We start from the raw sequence: 18,061 nt of genomic DNA, 5'->3' as shown, positions 1-18,061 counted from the left end.
CAGCCCCCATGCAGCCCGGCAAAGCCCCTGTGTGATCAAAAATTCATCATAAACACCAACACATTCATCATTTCATCATTAGGACTTTAAATTCCTTTCAGAACACAGGCCATTGATGAATTGCTTCGACCCTCGTCTGTCTTGGGCCTTCCTCTCCAGCTGTTTCCACGTCAGTCCCTTCTTCTTTAGATCTTGTTCTGTGCTCCTTCTCCAGGTGTTTTTGGGTCTTCCTTGCTTATTGTTGTTTCTTCTCAGTGTGTGACCTATCCAGTTCTCCTTTTCAGCTGTACCTCCACTGTATTTTGTTTGGTACTGTTGATTTTGCTGATTCTGTTTGGCCACGAGATCTTGACGATGCATCTCAAGCAGCGGCTTATGAAAGTCTGCAATTTATTGATGATGGTAGTGGTGGTCTTCCATGTTTCAGAACCATACAGCAGTACGGTCTTAAGCTCCCAAACACGTATCCTGTCTTCATCTGGTTGCATTTGCTGGTATGAGCAGCCCCAAAGGTGCTTCTGCACAGCCCCCATGCAGCCCAGCAAAGCCCTGTGTGATCAAAAATTCATCCCTCTTCTAAACCACTGGCATAAACACTAACACAGGCAGTGGGGAAAAAAAACACAGACAAAAGGAGCCTATAGACCTACACCAGCAGATAACATCCCGCACCTCAGTGGAGGCCATAAAGCGAGCCTGTGAGGCGACAGACTACAGAACAGAGATAGAAGCGGTGTAAGGCAATAAAGGGAGGAAGTGTCTGTTTTGTGTGCCCCTGGTGTACACATCAGGGAGTCATAACAAGGCAGTACTGGTCAGATGAGCTCCAGGCTGTCATTTCTCTCCTTCGCCTTCACTCTGCCTCCAGATCTGTTTCCTCCCTAATGCTGTTGTCCACTCCAACTAGCTCCACCGTAAACCTGGCTGCTGCAAGACCCACAGAGGCAATAACACACACAGAGAAATGCACACACGCGCACGTACACACCGGCTCACGCAGTGCACATGCTGAGCTCCCCATGGGCGAGCCCCTGCAGAGGTGATTGAACACCGGCAGGGCCTCGTGGTCCTGTCATTTATAAAGGTGTCACCCTGAGAAACAGAGATGCTCCCTCTAACCTTATTAGTATGGCACTTCCATGGCTCTTCTGCTTGAGGTTGACACACGGAGTGGGTGGGGTAGTCAAAAGGCTTGAGCGGGGGAAAAAAGAAAAAAAAAACGAAAAGAAAGAAATCAAGACAGTGGCTGAGATGGAATAAAGATGCAGGGTGTGATGGGCCTGAGAAAGACAGACACATGTAGGAGCCGAAAAAAAATGGAATGAGAAAGAGCAGAGAGACAAAAAGAGACGGGAATCAAGAGATGGTGGATGGGGGAGGGTGATGAGGAGGGAATAGTGGATATGAGAGGAAGAGGGAGACAGGGAGACAAGAGGTGTGGCTCATCAATTCTGAGGGTGAGTTCAGCGTGGCGGGGCTGCTGCAGCATGTAGGTGATCCATCACCGTGCCTGGGCCTCCAGCTCCCATCGCTCTCTCATCTCTCCGTCTCTCTGCCCCCGTACCACCACCCCAAAACACCTCTGAATACCTCTGATAGATATCTGGAGAAGGACTGCCAATTCATTGTCAAGTCCGCATCACCATCACTGCCGCACTTCCCCAAAAATGAGAACCTCATTAATCTCGGTCTGCGTCTCTCTCTCTTTCTGTCTCCCATCGCCCCCTCTTGCCTCTCGCCCGGTGCAAAAGTGCATTTTGTTGCATCGCATTTGTAGGGGGAACAAGGATGCCACTGCACATGGGTGCATTATATCACCTGTTTAGTGAGGCGGCAAAGGGGGTAGGCACCCTCTTGCTCGCTTGCTCTCTCTCTCTCTCTCTCTCTCTCCCGCCGCATTTCACCGCTGTTCTCGGTTGAGAGGTTATTGAAATCTAGCTCTGTGCAGAAGGCCGCCTTTCCTGAGGGGAGGGAGCAGGGTAGGTGAGTCACAGAGGATGGAATAGACAGGCTGAGGCTCTCCTGATAAGGTCAGCATGCACATCGCTGCCGCAGGCAACAAAATTAGCTCTCTATATTTTACAGGGCATTTTCTGCCGTAGCTCAACCGGCCGCCTGCCCCGTTGCCCACCAGGGATACAGACTGGGCTGGAGTTGTGTGCTTTATTCTCAAACTGCATTCGAATGTACAAGAAACAGGGAACATTTTTCGGCGGTATTTAGGGGCTGTTAGGGAATGTCTGCTATATGGTCATGTCCAAACAATTATTCAACGGGATATTTTGCCTACTCATTCCCTCTGCAGGGCAAAACACAGACTGGTGGGAGGCTGATTCCTTTCAGAAGAATAAATATGCGATATTTGTGCAGCACTCCATTAATTTCTCATGACCAAACAGCAAGAAGTGCAATCGGTCTGTGAGTGAGTTTCATTATGTGCAGAAATTAGCCCTGTTGTCAGAGACAAGGTCAGATGGGAGCAAAATGAGTAAAAAAAAGAGCTCTTGGATGAGAAAACCATAGACTGATGAAAAGCGATGAAAGGCCATATGGGTGCGCTTTACAATTGTCACCATGTCAGAGGATTTCGCATCAACTGTATCGCGCACACAAGCGCAAAGGCAGGGATGTTTGTAATGAAAAATGACGACACCACTAGGCAAAGACGACACTACACACCTCGTGTCACTACAAAGACACGAGGATGAAACAGGTGACAGCAACCTGCTATTGAACTGTGCACGAGAAGGGATAACTTTAAAAGAACAACTTAAAAAAAGAGGCTTCAAGCGTTCAAGAGCCCCCCCACTGTTTTCTGTCTCCTCTAGTTTAACCCCATCACTTAAAAGAACAGCACAGACGCAGAGTAGACGTTAACGGGATGTGAAGGAGGGAGTTTGAGGTAGGAGTGTGAGGAGGGGAGGGGTGTGAGCGAAAGAGGCTCTGTGTGAGCGAACGAGAGAGAGAGCAAGACAGAACGGGGGAGAGAGAGGGAGTGAGAACGCGCTAAGTATTTTCCATCTTCTCTGTGTGGCTCACTTATCAGCCAGGCAGCAGGGCAGCCTTGTGCTTACAGAGCCCTATTGGCTGATTCATATCACCAAACCACAGTCGAGATGATGGCACAGAGTGAATCAGCCTGCATGGCAAAGGCAGAATATATTAGCTCTTAGCACTTGTTAAGCGCGCAGGAGACCACATGCACCGAGGCCATACGGCTGAACTTAAAAGAAACGCGCACGTTCCTCGACTCGCATGAGTCAGCGGGAAAACCGAGATGCCCTTCAGTGTGCAGCTTTGCCAACAGAAATAAGGCAAACACACATGTGAATGGTACATCACCTGTGCAACTACGATTTATTGTTCAATCATTCACTGACTAGTTATTTCGCCACCTGTTTAAAAATACAAATTAGTCTTTTTGTATTTATTTACTACAACCCTCTATCAGTCAAGTTACTATTCTGTTTTCTGCAACATGTTTGCATCATGTAGGTCTGTAGGCTGAGGAGTCAGATCAGTCTCAGGATGAATAAATGCACATATGTATTACAGCTGTCCAATATGCAAAAAACATCAAACTGTAGCAGATATTTCAATTGTGATATGTGACACAAATATGTGACATTCACAAACCACAAAAAAATGTGTAAATGCAGATTCAATAGTTTGTGTATAACGTCATAACACACATATCTGTTGTTGATGAAAATTGCAAATTGCTTTATATACTAGTGGATTTCCATTATATACATTGAAAACAAGAAATATTTGTGTGTTAAATCAGAAATACATCTGTGAACCAGTATACATTTATAACTGGATTCTTTTTTTTTTTTACATCTAATTAGAACACCGAATATTTTCATGTGGATTCAAAAATATTTCTGTGCAATCATTTACATATGAATCCCAAAATACATTTTCATCATTTTTCGACTGATCTGAATCCAAATTATGAGTGTGTCTGTGTTGTAAAAGAGCAAAGCACGCTCTCTGGTACTGGCTATTAAGAAAACAGGGCACACACACTGATCCAGTGGTTTCTCTTTACAGCCCCAATCAGCGACAACACCTGATAATATTAAAAGACTGAGCCGGGCCATGAAATTAATGAGACACACAAGGAAACTCTCATCCCTGACTTGCTGCGGTTGCAACTTCTGCTGCTGAGAAAGAAGAATTTAACTGTCCTCTCAGTTTTATTCACCAAATAAGTAACTTCTCATCAATAAACTCCCTCATAACTGGATTTAATTCGCAGACTGAAACCTCATCATAGAATATTGGAGTTCCTGGAATCGGTAATAACACTTTTCTTTTAGAGTGCTTATGGAGTACTGGACATGGCTCAGAATAGCAGCATGACTCATCCAAAACTTTAAAAGCTGAGTTTGTTTAGCAGCAGAGACAGACAACCAAAGTGGAGAAGGCGGCCGTACAAATAAACAGCCAGAAAAGAAGTTGCTGAGATGGACGAGTCGGGAGAGATGACTAGGTAGAAAATGAGACAGAGGCAACTAGGAGAGTGTAGCTGCAACCACACACATTAGTGAGCTGTGGAAGGTTACATTTGGCGGCAACAGGTCCACAGGGGACGGAGGAGGAGACACAGACAGTCAGGGCAGCAGGGGGCCATTGATTTCACCACAGAGCCACAGACAGACCGACAGACAGACACAGATAGCAGAGGGGAGGGGGGTCAGTCTGCAATCTCACCCCACCGCACTGCCACACACACACACACACACACACAGGCAAGTGTCACAGGTACTGTAGCCCAGCAGCAGAGGGAGGCCTGGAAAGATAAGCGGACTGTATATATGGGGGAGACACAGAGTTTCTACCACTGATATGGGAATATTGTTTAACAGTGAAGAGCATTATCTAGGTGATTAGTATATACTGCAAAATGATCCCCAGGCCCCGGTCTTATCACACACGCCCGGTGTGACTTTCTATTCCTGGAAATCAGTCTTGCTGCCTGTAAGGCCGTCTGTTATAAACGATGCAAGAGCTTTGCTTACAGAGACACCATGCAGAGACCAAAGGCTGGCATGCTCTGAAATTTGACCTTTACATAAATTAAACAGGGGGATAGCACATTGAAGGCTTCCCGCTACCCCAAAGCCTGCCCAACTCACCTATGCATAAAAATGCATTTTGCACTCTTTATTTTTGCTTTCTATTTTCTTTACTTACTTGAATGTAACAGAAGTGCTTATTAAAGCAAAATTTGTTTACTCCACAGACTGAGCAGGGTGAGGGGCTCCCACAGAGGTTGTTTGGGAAAGTGTGAAATGATATATATGGAACAGAGGTTTGGTTTTGAGACCTCCTGCCAGGATAACGCTCTGAATGACAGTACACACTTTGTATTAGCCTGCAAGACAAAGAAGAAGAAGGAAAAAAAAGCACTTTTGCTTGTTGGGCGCCATGAAATCATGGCAACTTCTCAGACGCCTCAAGTCTCACACTGTGCTTGCTGCAGCAGGTCTCTCAAACAGGGGAGTGACAAGTTTAGCTGAGCTACAGGGAGCCACTCGCACACTGACACACACACGCACACAAACAAATAAAAAGGCGACAACACAAAGGCATGCCCAGAACACTTTGTGCAAGCCACCTCATTCTTCTAAGCTGATTTATTCAGAGAGCCATGTAAGCTTTGTGTGAAAACCATACACACTGACTTTGGTTTAATCAATCCCTGCCCCTTCAATCCATTCATCTATCAATCCACCAATCCGATTATCACCCCCTCACGTATCCAACTCCTGGTCTGCATTGCAGGCTGCTGATGCTACAAAAGAAACAGGTGATTAGTCTATTAGTATGAGTCTTTGTGCCACATCCTCCATCCCACACTTCTAGTGACAAACATAAATCAAAGTCAAGACAAGTCGATTTTATTTATATAGCGACAAATCATAACAGAAGTCATCTCAATGCATTCCTCAAAGAGAGCAGGTCCAGACCATTCTCTTCACAAAATTCATGGTGACAGCTGCGTAGAAAAACTCCCTTTTAACAAGAAGAAAGGGGGCATTTGCCTCAGCTGTCAATCAGGGGCTTGCTACAGAGGCAGACAGGTAGTGGCCTAAGCCTCACCTCATGGTTAAAGGATGTTCAAAACAGAGTAGACCACGCCAAAGTAATGATTTAAAAGTCTATTACTGTTTATCACTTAGGCAAGAGTAAAATATGACCTCCCAAGTTCAGTCCGAGCAGCAGAGTCCCTTTCATCTTCAATCATAAACTGAACACTCATCTATTTAAGAGTGTGCTACGTCATCCTCTCCCTCCTGAATCATATTCACTCTCCAATCTTTCTCTTCTACCCACTCTAATTTCCTCTCGTAAAAAAAAAAAGCCACCTTCTACGACTCTCCTTGGCTTGAATTTTTATGCCTTTTTGTGGCCCATCTCAAAGGAATGTTGTCAAGGTAATGTGATGATGACCCTTGGCTTCCTCATTAAATCACTTGGTATCACAGCATCAAGTAAATGTCTAAAATGTTAATGTAAAAACTCAGCCAAGCCAGTGCAGATGACCTTAAGAGCGTAGCGGAGTTTTCTTTAATCTATTTCAGCGAAAGATCTTAGTCACAATCTCCAACATTAGCTCTCGCATCAGCATCCTTGTCGCAACCTTATTCAGACAGCCAGACAGACGCACCAAACAGAGTCGGTTAGATTCTACAACGCTAAAAAGATGGGTGTCAGAGTGACAGATGGAAAGTTGAGCATCTGTCACTGCGCTGAACCATTTGGCTGAAATCAAAGGGAGATGAGGGCCTTCAAAGGACAGGCGAGGCGGTGTCTGAGGCCAGACATGCTCTGGTGTGCTCTGCAGATAAGGGCCAAGAGGTTATATTGCTTTTCTTCTGTCTCTCCCTTTGTTCTCCTCTGTCTTAAGGGAGTGGATGGGAGACAGAGCAAAAAAAAAAAAAAAAAAGTAGAGGAGCGAGGAAGAGACGTAGAGAGAGACAGAAAGTGTGGGGAGGGGGCAGCGAATGAGTCATGGACAGGTTGCCTGTCTCCCTCCGCCACAGCGCGCCGTGTTGATCAAACACTCGTTAGTAGAATTTGCTTGGTGTTTCCGGACAGCGAGGGTAATGAGCAGAGGTGGCTGGAGCAGAGGGGCGCTCCGACTGTGATGTGGATCATTTCTGACAGTATCAGAGTACTGTTGCCTTCCAGCCCTTCCCCTCTTCCTGCCTTCTCCAGCCTGCCGCAGCAGCAGCAGCAGCAGAGCCATTGCCTCCAGCCTACCTTCGACTGCAGGAGCACTTTGACTCAGCTGGATGCAAGACATGAGCTAAAGAGCAGAGTAATCCTCGGTGGAATTTCGTAGGGAATGCACACACTGCTTCAAATCCTAAAGGGTTTGCAGGTTTATTTTCTTGGCACCAGGTGGAGAACACCACAACCCTGGAGCACCATTGATGTGTGCTCTCTAAAATGCTTTTAGTGTGCAAGAGGGTGGCAATAGTGGGGCTTTTGCTCTGAACTCCCCATCCCTCTTCACTTTAGACAGAATATTCCCCTTAATAAATATCCTGACAGAAACATCTTGTTTGTGTTGCGACATGTTTGTTTTCCAAAATGTATCGTAGGGTTTCATTTGCCATGTATCATTAATGCATGGTGGAGTTTGTCGCCGTCCTTGAGGGATTACAGACATACAGTGAGTTTTGGTTTCTGTGCTGGTCAGCAAAATTCAAAAGGTCAGGCCAATGTTATTGCATTGACGGTGATGTTAAAAGATTTTCAAAGTGGGGAGCAGCAAAACAAAGGCCACCATTTGGCATTATTGGATTGGAACAACAGCGTTTGTCAGATACATTGATTTTTCTGCTACTGGTTTCCATTATGTTGATGCAGGCACTATGTGAGCTGCCACGTATGACCCTGCAGTGAAGTGTGTAACACATGCCTAACGCCGACAGATTAGACCACCAAGAAGGACCCGTTCTCCTCTAGCAAGGACAAGCCTGATGGGTGATAATGATGGAGGATGGCTAAATAAATGGCTAATGTCCTGTCAGTTTAATGCACTTAAGGAAAGACTCGTTTAGTTTAGCTGACTTCAGTGTTGGATGGACTTAAGTGAACTGGGTGTCACTTGTAGCAGATGCATTTACATTGAGATACACAACATAATGTAAAATCTTTATGAACATAAACTTAGCTTGGAGGTAACTGAATTACAATTGCAAACACTTACAGAAGAGATCATAAATTGGATCTATCAACATGATGGATGTACAAAGATATGCAATTTTTAAATGCACAACTGCAATAATTGTGTCAATATAATTGATTAAAATAATTTGTCAAAAATGTTCCCATGTGCAAAACAGCCTTCCTTGGAAACAAAGTTTAACTGGAACGGAAAAAGTAAATCAACCGATTTGTGCTGCATAAAGTTATCACTTTGCTGTCTTGCTGTCATGTTGTTAAAAACAACATTAGCTGCCAACATATTAAGCAAATTGATTTTTATGGTAATTCCTTATCATTTACAGGGAACGTGGTGTTTAATGAGCAAAACAAACACTGTGTTGTTTGTGCATGGATGTGTGGTCCAGTTAATACTAATGTTGTGGGGACCAAGTCTGTTTACACACTTTTTTGGAGAGTTGTCTTCCTTGTGGGGACAAAGCGCAGGCTGGTAATGTAAACCATTACATTATGAGGTGTTTACAGTAAAGGCTGGGGGTTAGGCAGACATTTGGCTATGGTTAAGGTTCGAATAAGTCTCCAGGAAATAATCAAAATTAAAGTTATCTAGTCATGGAGACGTGTGTGCGTGCGTGCGTGTGTGTGTGTGGTTGTTAGTGTAGCAGCATCAAAGTAGCGCATTCATCTGTGCTTTCAATATGACTGAGGTGAAATCAAGTAAATAATTTAGTCGACGCCCCTGCATTCCTGCTGTTGATACAGTAAGGACACTGCTCATAGAAGAGGCATAGGTCTAGATGTCCTCTACATTGGTTATCACATGACATAGAGCTAATTAACTCTAGAGCGGAAAATAGAGGCCCTGTAAGGAGCAATAAACATTCTCCATTAAAAGCCATCTAATTAAAATGCAAGCTACAAGGGCTTGAAGGAGAACATAACAAACAGAGAGGCCAGTGTAATTGTCAACCAAGCTCTGAGGAAAGCAAACATAATAGACATAATCAGCCCAGCACTTTCTATAAGGTCACGATAGAATACCGTGGAAGTACTTCTCCATATCTGACTGAAGTTTCCAGATGGTGTTTTCCTCAACTGCAGAAAAGGTCACAGACATTTCAGCAGTCATGCACTTCAGATAGCATGCCATCAATTCTAACCTAATCTATCTGTTGATACCTGGCGAGAAGAGCATGAAGCACAGAAACTGCTTCTTTAAGTTCTGCCAAATTCATCCTTAAGTTGCAATATAGATTTTCAGTGTGATGAAAATGCCACGTTTTTGGTTTCTTCTGGATCAATGCAACATCTCAAAAGAAATGGCTTTTCACAGCTGGGCTTTACCTCACTTTTATGGTCACTTTTAATTAACAACATTTCATGGGTGAAAAACATTAAACAATGTTGGAAATGTGCTTCCATTTGGGTCAATCTCACTTTTCCACTGAAGAAGCAAAGCAAGGCAAAGTCAACAAAGTTGAAAGTTATGGGGAAACTGTAAGATTTCCAAGTCAGCTACTGCTCCGTCCACTCAAGGCCTCTAGGCTCCGTGGTTGATCGATAGTAATGGAAACGCCAGCAGGCCTCCAGAGCCCATTGCCAATTTAACCTGTTTTACCATGACTCAATTCTTCCCTCTTCTTCAAATAACCCAGCTGCTTACTGAGATGGACTACAGGCTTCTGGTGCTGATAAGATGAGCGTGCAGGAGCAGAGGGAAGGAAAGAGGGATGCAGCAAAATAGTTTTAGTTCGTGGCGAGGATGTGTGTGCCTACAATTACCACTGGTTTAGAAAACACTTCCAAGAGTAAGTTCAAGTGAGGCAGAAAAGCAGACAGGTGAGGGAAACTACAGCATAGACTCCATCTACAGAAATTAACTCAGTTTGCCTTTACTTGGCATAGGCGTGCCTTATACAACACAGAAACAAAACAACCCAGGCGTATTCATGACCAATTTATGTATCGTGCTGGGAACATTCTGAGTTCCTGGTTTGGGTAAATGTCTTTGGAGTGATGAGGAAGAATGGCTTCGAGTGCGAGAGAAAACGGAGACGGATTCCTCTCGATAAAGTCTTTCAAGGATTCAGTCTTGGTCAATAATTGCCTGCTTTCCACTGAACAGACAATAAGCTTATTTTTATCTTAAACCTGTGGCCTTTTCATCCATGTACTCATGTTCTCTTTCTGGTGATTTTCCCACTCCATGGTGCTTTAATTGCTAGAAAAGAGATTTAATCATCTTGAATCAAGCTTTAACTGATGTACACCAGGCTATTAGACCGACGGTTAAATCTGGATTAATTTTAAACCAAATTAAATTTAAGATGGCATTTTAACTAAGTTTAGATTGCAATTTAAAGTAAGATTACATTTAATTAGGTTGCACTGGAATTCTAGACTCATTTAAACCCCAATCAAGGATCAATTCGAAACTGTCACTTGTTTAATTTGTTCAGATGGCTTTGTTTATTAAAATGACACCCAGGGGTTAGAGCCTCAAAGGCAGATGTGAATCAACACATCTCGGGCACAAACTTAACAAACTAAGCTTCTACACTATCCACGAGAGCAACTCGACTGCTATATGATACAATTAAACCAAAGTGCGATCTGTATGCTTTATCTTATCGATTTGGTTTTATCGTGTATGTGTAAAATGATTTCTTCAGGGGTCTGCTGCTATTCGAGGGAGCGAGAGAGAGAGAGAGACAGAAAGAGAGAGAGAGATAAAGACAGAAAGGCAGCCAGCATAGGGGGCCAAGACATCTGTTCAGGTATATGATGATGATGCTGTGGGGGAGGAAAGGAATAAAATATGGAGGTCACGTCTGCTAGCATGGAGTCTCCATCTGTCCCCCGGGGTTAGTAGGGTGAGCCAAGGATGACGGTGGGCCCCGGAGACAGGGGTTGGTGGGTCGTGGGGGGTGGGGTTGTAGGAAACTAGGGGACGCTGTTTGCCAGCTCAATTTTTATCCCAGAGGCCAAGCAAACAGTAAATGCAGTGCACCTGTTATAAAAGCAGTCTATCGGTTCGGCAATCTGCCACAAGAAAAGTTGAGGTTGAGATCAGGTGTAGTTTGTATTGATTTGCCCTCTCAGGTGAACTGTGCTATATGGCGTCTTAAAGAGGATCATGTCCATGTTCTTGGGGGCATGTTGTGATGTACAATATACTGTATGTAGTGTGTCGAGACATTTGGGACATTCTGTCTCGTGAATGAGCATTTTCTGGAAGGTTGGACTTTGTGACACCTTAGACCTTTGAAATATTTTCTTTGGGAGCAGGCACCATGGAGGCTTTGTCCTTACCGCAGTGGCCTTGAGTTCAGATCCAAGCCCTGTACTGCACGACATCCCTTCGCTCTCTCTCTCTCCCTGACTTTCCTGTCTCTGTCCTTTGTCCTGTAATAATAAAGGGGAAAATTACCCCCAAAAAATAACTGGTTATTGTGAAATGTTAAAGCATAAAAGACGTACACAAAAAGAGGAGACGTTATAGGATGTGTTATGGCAAACATCCAGCAAATTACAGAGCATACAGTAGAAATCAATTACAGGGCATGATGATGATCTAAGGTTGCATATCACACATCGTCAGGAGTCTATAAATCAATTGTACCTTATCTACTTGACTGATCACAATTGAGTTCAATACTTATTGACAAAATGTTTTTACCTACAGAGACTGAACAAGTATGTGTTGTGCTACAGACAGCTGTTTCCAGTGGATAGAGAGATCAGGTTTTCCTGGAGGAATAACTAAAAGCAGCATAGCCAAGTACCTAGAAACATGCATCAAAAAAGGCCAAGACAAGCATGAGATCAATACAGCTAAACCCGCTGACCAGGACAGAAATAGGTGATCTTTGAAAAATAAAGCCATATTTTTTTGGTTGACATGGAAGCTGTTCAGTTAGCCTAACTGTTCCCAGAAGACGTTAGGGCGCCATCCTGGGGAGAATACGTCACTCGAGCAAAATGACAGATTAATAATCAGACTAGGTATAAGGTAAATACACTACCAACGAAAGTTAATAAATAACAAACACCAGAATTAAATTCATGACTCAAATGATATGCTCCCCAAATGTATACTAGGATGCAATACCAGAGAGCAGGATTTTCAGGTAAAAACTGGATTTTTATATTAATTTTAAGTATGCAGTAGTCTAGTACGTATAGCCTAAGTATTATAATTTGTCAGGTATTTCATTTGCTGAATTTTATTTTATTTTTTTTAAATGCACATGAAACTATAAATAAATGTATACCGTACATTCATTTCTAAATAGTAACATCATGACAGATGTTTCTACAGTATACATATTGCTCACCTCTCTCTTATAAGGGATGGAAATCCATTTCTTTGGTTTTTCCTTTACCTGTGTCAGCTTTGATGTCACATACTGTAAATGGGATCATGCCCATTCATATCACACAATCCAGTACAGGTGTTTGCACTCTCTACTCAAAATCCTGTAATTTTTTGTCACCTAACAGGAATGAGCCTCTGACATGGAAAATAACGGTTTTGTTCCCTCTCTGTCTGAAACACAAGGTGACGACCTCCCACCAGAATATAAAGTGCATCTGTTTTTCTTTTTTCTTTTCTAAGGCTTGGGGATGAATCACTAGAAAAAAAAAGGGGGAGTGGGGTGAGTTTCAGGGGCCTTTGCTATTGATTCAATTTCTATGACCACAAATACTTTAAAGCATAATAAGCCTATGCTTCAAGTCCCCATACCCTTTCAAGGCTTGAAATGGCCTTGTCGTTACCTACAAATCACAGCTCTCCGCAAAGCTGCCCTCTCTGGAGCGATATGTCAGTGACCACAGGGGAGGAGAAAAAACAGAGGGCAACAGACAAGCAAGCCTCTGAAAAATGTAATGGTTTTTTATTGAGGATTTAGCCAGTGGTATAGCAATGGGGGAGTATCATTCATGTTCAGGATGTAGCAGATCCTCTGGGGAGATGGTGAATATTAAAGGGCTTTGCACGAGCCTTCTCGTGAAGGCTCTTGACAGGAGATTTGTTTATGACCTTCAAAAAAAGGAGGAGGAAGTCAATGATAGCTCTGACTGCCTCTTTTGCATCTCAAGGCAGTCCCTGCCGCAGAAAAAAGGAGAGTTGCAGTTTCAATTTCAAGTATTTACTGTCGTCATCAGAAGTGTGCAGCTCCCCCACTTCTATTTATCACACAGAGCCAGTTTTAAAGTGCAGTATGAACGTAACAAGGCAATAGCCGTCTGCAAGAAACTTAGTGGCTCAGAGAGGAAGACCTAGTTAAATTGTTTGCATCAAAGTACCCAAGAGTGGACAGTCAACATATTTAAAGTAGAGGAGATATGGAAGCGAGAGCCTAGGAACTGCTGACAGAAAATATGAAACTGCCGTTTTCCTCAAATTCATTTATCAAATTATTGCTGGACATGGATTCATGAACTTCTGATGCAGTGCTCTCGTTTGTCATTTCAGAACAAAACACAGAAATCCTGAATGAAAAGATTTCCCTGTATCCCTGACAAAATTCAATGACATGATGTCGCTAAGTTTTCATGCAGACCTGGTTTTGGAAACACGGAAAAATAAAAAATGTCTTGTTTAGAAAGCCACCTGTCTTCACCTTTACAGACAGAAATCCTAATGAAGAGCTTGGTGTTGTCTCTAAAAAATAGGTTGGGGATAATTGCCTGTGAGATCAGGCAAGTGAAAGTAATAGAATATCTCTATCTGTCATTTCAAGAAATATGACTGTCTGGGACAGGCTTTGTTGCTCACCAGTCACAACTGTGTAAAGTGCCAAGTAAGAATTAAAAGTAAGAAGAGCTAATATGTGAGGCATCACATCTACTGTGCTCGTTATATATGATACCGCCGACTGCAAAAACCAGAGCAAAGCATAACTCTCCTCCTCACATGAACTGAAGCACAGCAGTCTTTCTGAGGACAAAAAGGTGAACAACTTCAGCTGAAATTGTACGTGAATAGCTGCTTTGTATAAAGTAAGACTGACAACCCTCCTTACCTTTTCACGTATTTAAGCTAAACTAGTGTGACACAATGTCAACGACAGAGAAAGACTATAATTAACACAAACAACAAATAAATAAATAAATACAAGTGGAATGGCCCATCTCACTTGTACATAACCTATGCAGTGATAAGCTTTGGTTTCAAAGAAGAAGAAGGGGTGCCTTCCTAAATCCACTCCTCAATGGCTTGTTTTCCTCAGTCCATAATCATAGTTGCTCCTATGGTTAACCACAGAAAGATCCCTTCAATACATCATTCAACCTTTTTAAGAACACATGTGCAGCCTGTCTGCAAATACACAAAAATATGGACCAAACTGACAACAAAGTCGTAACTCATGATGCTAATACATTTACAGACAAGAATATCAAGACCTACCCCAGATAAAACTAATCCAGATTTCTAATCTCTTTTTTTTTACCACAAAAAAAGCTGGTTTTACTGGCCAATCAATATAGTTCAATGAAGACTAATGTCCTCTGCTGTACAAACCTTTTACACTTTCCTGATCCATCTTCATTTGCAGTAAATGAGAGGAGAGGAGGGCCTGACTTGACTGTCTTTGGAAATTAGTCTACTATTTCAACACAGTTAAACAGAGATCGTCTTCCCGTAAAAAAGAAAAAAGAAACTACACTATAGATCATCTCTGGAAGTAGCTCATTACACACACAGTTTATTGTTAGATGACCTCAACCAACTGTGGTAATTATGACGGGAGAAAACTTGAAATACAGGTGATACTATGAGATGCGTCAGAGACGAGGAAGTTGAGGTGGAAGCTGATTGTTCCTTGTGTGATAGTGTCAATGCTTTTTTTCACATATCTACAAAGATAACCATGTGAATCGTCCTAACAATGACAACAAAGGTCACCTAACCTTATGGAAGTACTTTACAAACTCAACCCACAATATTTTCCTATACTTAACCAAATTGTTTTGGTCCCTGAGCATAACCAAACCACTACTGCCATAACATAATGACAAAGGTTTTGGTACATGCGCCCCTGATTTGCTCTTATGAGTTAGGGACAAAGGACTTGTTGGTTTAACTACTCTGGAGGTCCTACATCAAAGTAATCAAGGCCCAGGAAACTACTTGTTTGTCCCTAAGTAAGACAAGGGGCACCAGTACAAAAATAAATGCACACTAGTTTCTCCAGAGTACATAAAAGCTTTGGTGGCAAGCAAACAAATACAGAACTCTAAGCTTGTTAAATAGATAAATACTCACATCATGTGCTGCAAACAATGCCAACTACCCCACAAGTACGCTAGAGTATAAAACATTCCCCTTTCATGTGACTGTGTCATTTGCATTTTTCTTAGCATAGGGCCCCAGAATTTCACTGTGTAATCCAGTGATTTTCAACCACTGTGCCGCGGCACACTAGTGTGCCGTGAGCTTTCGCCAGGTGTGCCGTGGAAAATTACCAAATTTACTTAATTGATCCAAACTAGCGATGCACATTTTGATTTTTTTTTTCAGACCGATAACCGACGCTCATAGGCGATTATAACCGTTAATGAGTGAGATTCAGCACTCCACTGAGCCGACCGGCCAGTCTCATTTTGTTTGTTTTTTATTTTAATAACACACGCGCGCTGCTCCCGCTGTGCTGCGTCTCATCCACGCCAGAACAGCAGAGCGCTCCTCTGCTCGTCTGTGCAGCTGCAGGTGAGTGACGGGGGAGCCGGCTGAGAGCCCCTCCTTTTTATTTTAGGGGCACCGTCCTTATTCGCATTCACTCGGTTTTACACACACACACACACACACACACACACACACACACACACACACACACACACACGTAAACATGTGTCTCGTGTGCATACGCAACGGTCAAATAGCCTATGTATAGACGGACGCGCAACAACTTATTAATCATCATTTAATTATTTTATTTTGAAAATTGACCGGATTCTCTCGCCTTTTCTGTGCCAGACTTCCTGTCTGGTACGACCTGGTCTACCCAGCTTGACGGCGCTCTCGGCGCTCACGGCTCGCATGAAGAATAGAACTGAACCGATCTGAAGCGCTGCAGCTGCGCACACTGCGCTCCAGAGCGCGAGATGTGCGACCAGGCAGAGTTGCAGGTTGCACTCAGAGTTTGTTCTGACTTTCTATCACAGGGAGTGCACAACATAAGTTTAAGTCATCTCATGTTTGCTGTGAAATATGGCTGAAGGCACGAGTGGAAGTGTGCACGTGTTGACAAGCTCGCATGAGTTGATTGACAGCTAGAAAAAGAAAGGCTTTGTTGAGCATCTGTGTCTGCAATAGTGACTGTCTGGCAGAGTTGGCTAATAAAATAGGACTTTTTTTTAATGTCAATGAGTGTAGTGGCAGAAGCCTGCACAGTGACCATTACTGAGTCAGAACAAACTAACTACACTGTAAGAGACAAAATTTGTATTATATTTACTGTATTAGGCTGCACTGTGTCATTTTCTAACATTTTTGGTTAGTGGTGTGCCGCGGGATTTTTTTAATGAACAAAGTGTGCCGTGGCTCAAAAAAGGTTGAAAAACACTGGTGTAATCATTGTGTAATGGCTTTGGAATGGGTTCTAACAGTGTAATTTTAGCCCATAAAAGTTATTGGATAATTTTAGAGTTCTCAAACCCCCATACTTGTGTGAAATCCACCCAAGCTTGTCTCAGTAAAATAGTTACACCCCCACACACACACGCGCACACACACACACACAATACACAATACAAGGACAGCAAAGAAATAGTTGTAGGAATTATGTTCAGGCTCACTGTCTCTTATACTCCCCCTCTCTTGATAATTTGTCTAAGTCAAAGGAGCAGAGGAACAAAAGAGGAAAAGATGATGGGAAGAGGATCATTTAAATCGACGCTGCCCCCTCTTCCATCAGTGGTAAACTTCACCTGGATGGTTGATCACAACATGCGGGTGTGTGTGTGTGTGTGTGTGTGTGTGTGTGTGTGTGTGTGTGTGTGTGTGTGTGTGTGTGTGTGTGTGTGTGTGAATACTGTCATTGTTTATGTACCACACAAAGCACAACTCAAGCTCGCTGTGTAGTAGAACACAACTCTTATCCGTGACAGATTTTTTCGCACTGAAAAAAAAAAAACGTCTCGCCTGTGAATTAAATCAAAACTCTGTGAGAAGTTAGACAGCTTGAGCTCTCTGGTAGAAATGATGCAGCATGCTGTGATAACCTGAATTGCCTTGTGCTGAATGAGCAGCACTCCCCCCTTTCGTCACAAAGTCCCCGTTAGAAACATGATACACGGTGAATAAGAAAGGCAATGTTCAAGCTGTGTTACGGTGTGAAGCGACCGGACTTCCCCGTTGCTCCGAGGACGGTGTCCGTTTTGAACTGCTAAGTTAGCTAACATAACATCAACGAGGTCAAACGACTCACCACTGCTTTCTTCATGGTGGCCTTCACCGTGAAGGCCTCCGCTTGTAGCTCCGTCTTCTTCGACATATCAACAGGTCCCGTCTCCTCAAATGTTGAAGTCCAGATAAGACAGAAAGAAAGAGAAACGAGCAACGTTGCTAACTAATTAGCTCACTATTTGTGTGGCTCTCGAGACGTGACGGGGTTTTTTTTCTAATAGTGGTTGCTATGCAACTGCAGAGACGCTGTGGTCTGGTTGCCACGGAGACGTGTGTTTCTACCACGTGTGTGGAAATGCCAGGGTGGTGCTGGAAATATGCAGACACAAGTGTTGTGGCTTACCATAGCAGGGGATGCCTGGGTGTTCACAATACATTTTTAATAGGTTGTGTTTATTTTTGGTTTAAAAACATATTTTACAAAGATAATTATATCTTTATATCTTAGGGGATTCAATG

General features: G+C 43.1%; 1 protein-coding gene across 3 annotated transcripts in view; it reads right to left on the bottom strand.

The window, feature by feature from the left end:
* Positions 1-17,833, bottom strand: part of pacrg (PARK2 co-regulated) — a 130,435-nt gene extending 112,602 nt beyond the window's left edge. Inside the window, exons 1-2 of one of the 3 annotated variants that reach the window (XM_085767473.1) lie at positions 17,625-17,833; positions 11,500-11,592 (exon numbers count right to left, since the gene is read on the bottom strand). In XM_085767473.1, the coding sequence (XP_085623599.1) occupies positions 11,500-11,592; positions 17,625-17,690 (159 nt within the window). In that variant the 5' untranslated portion in view covers positions 17,691-17,833. The remainder of the gene's footprint in view (positions 1-11,499; positions 11,593-17,624) is intronic. The other 2 variants (XM_085767472.1, XM_085767474.1) reach the window with 2 other exon arrangements.
* Between the last annotated feature and the right edge of the window lie 228 nt (positions 17,834-18,061).

Source organism: Trachurus japonicus, chromosome 22 (assembly GCF_045865225.1).
Source record: "Trachurus japonicus isolate A0001 chromosome 22, Traja_1.0".
NCBI lineage: Eukaryota > Metazoa > Chordata > Actinopteri > Carangiformes > Carangidae > Trachurus > Trachurus japonicus.
The sequence above is the reverse complement of the archived record's forward strand: the minus strand, read 5'-3'. Positions and strand labels throughout refer to the sequence as shown.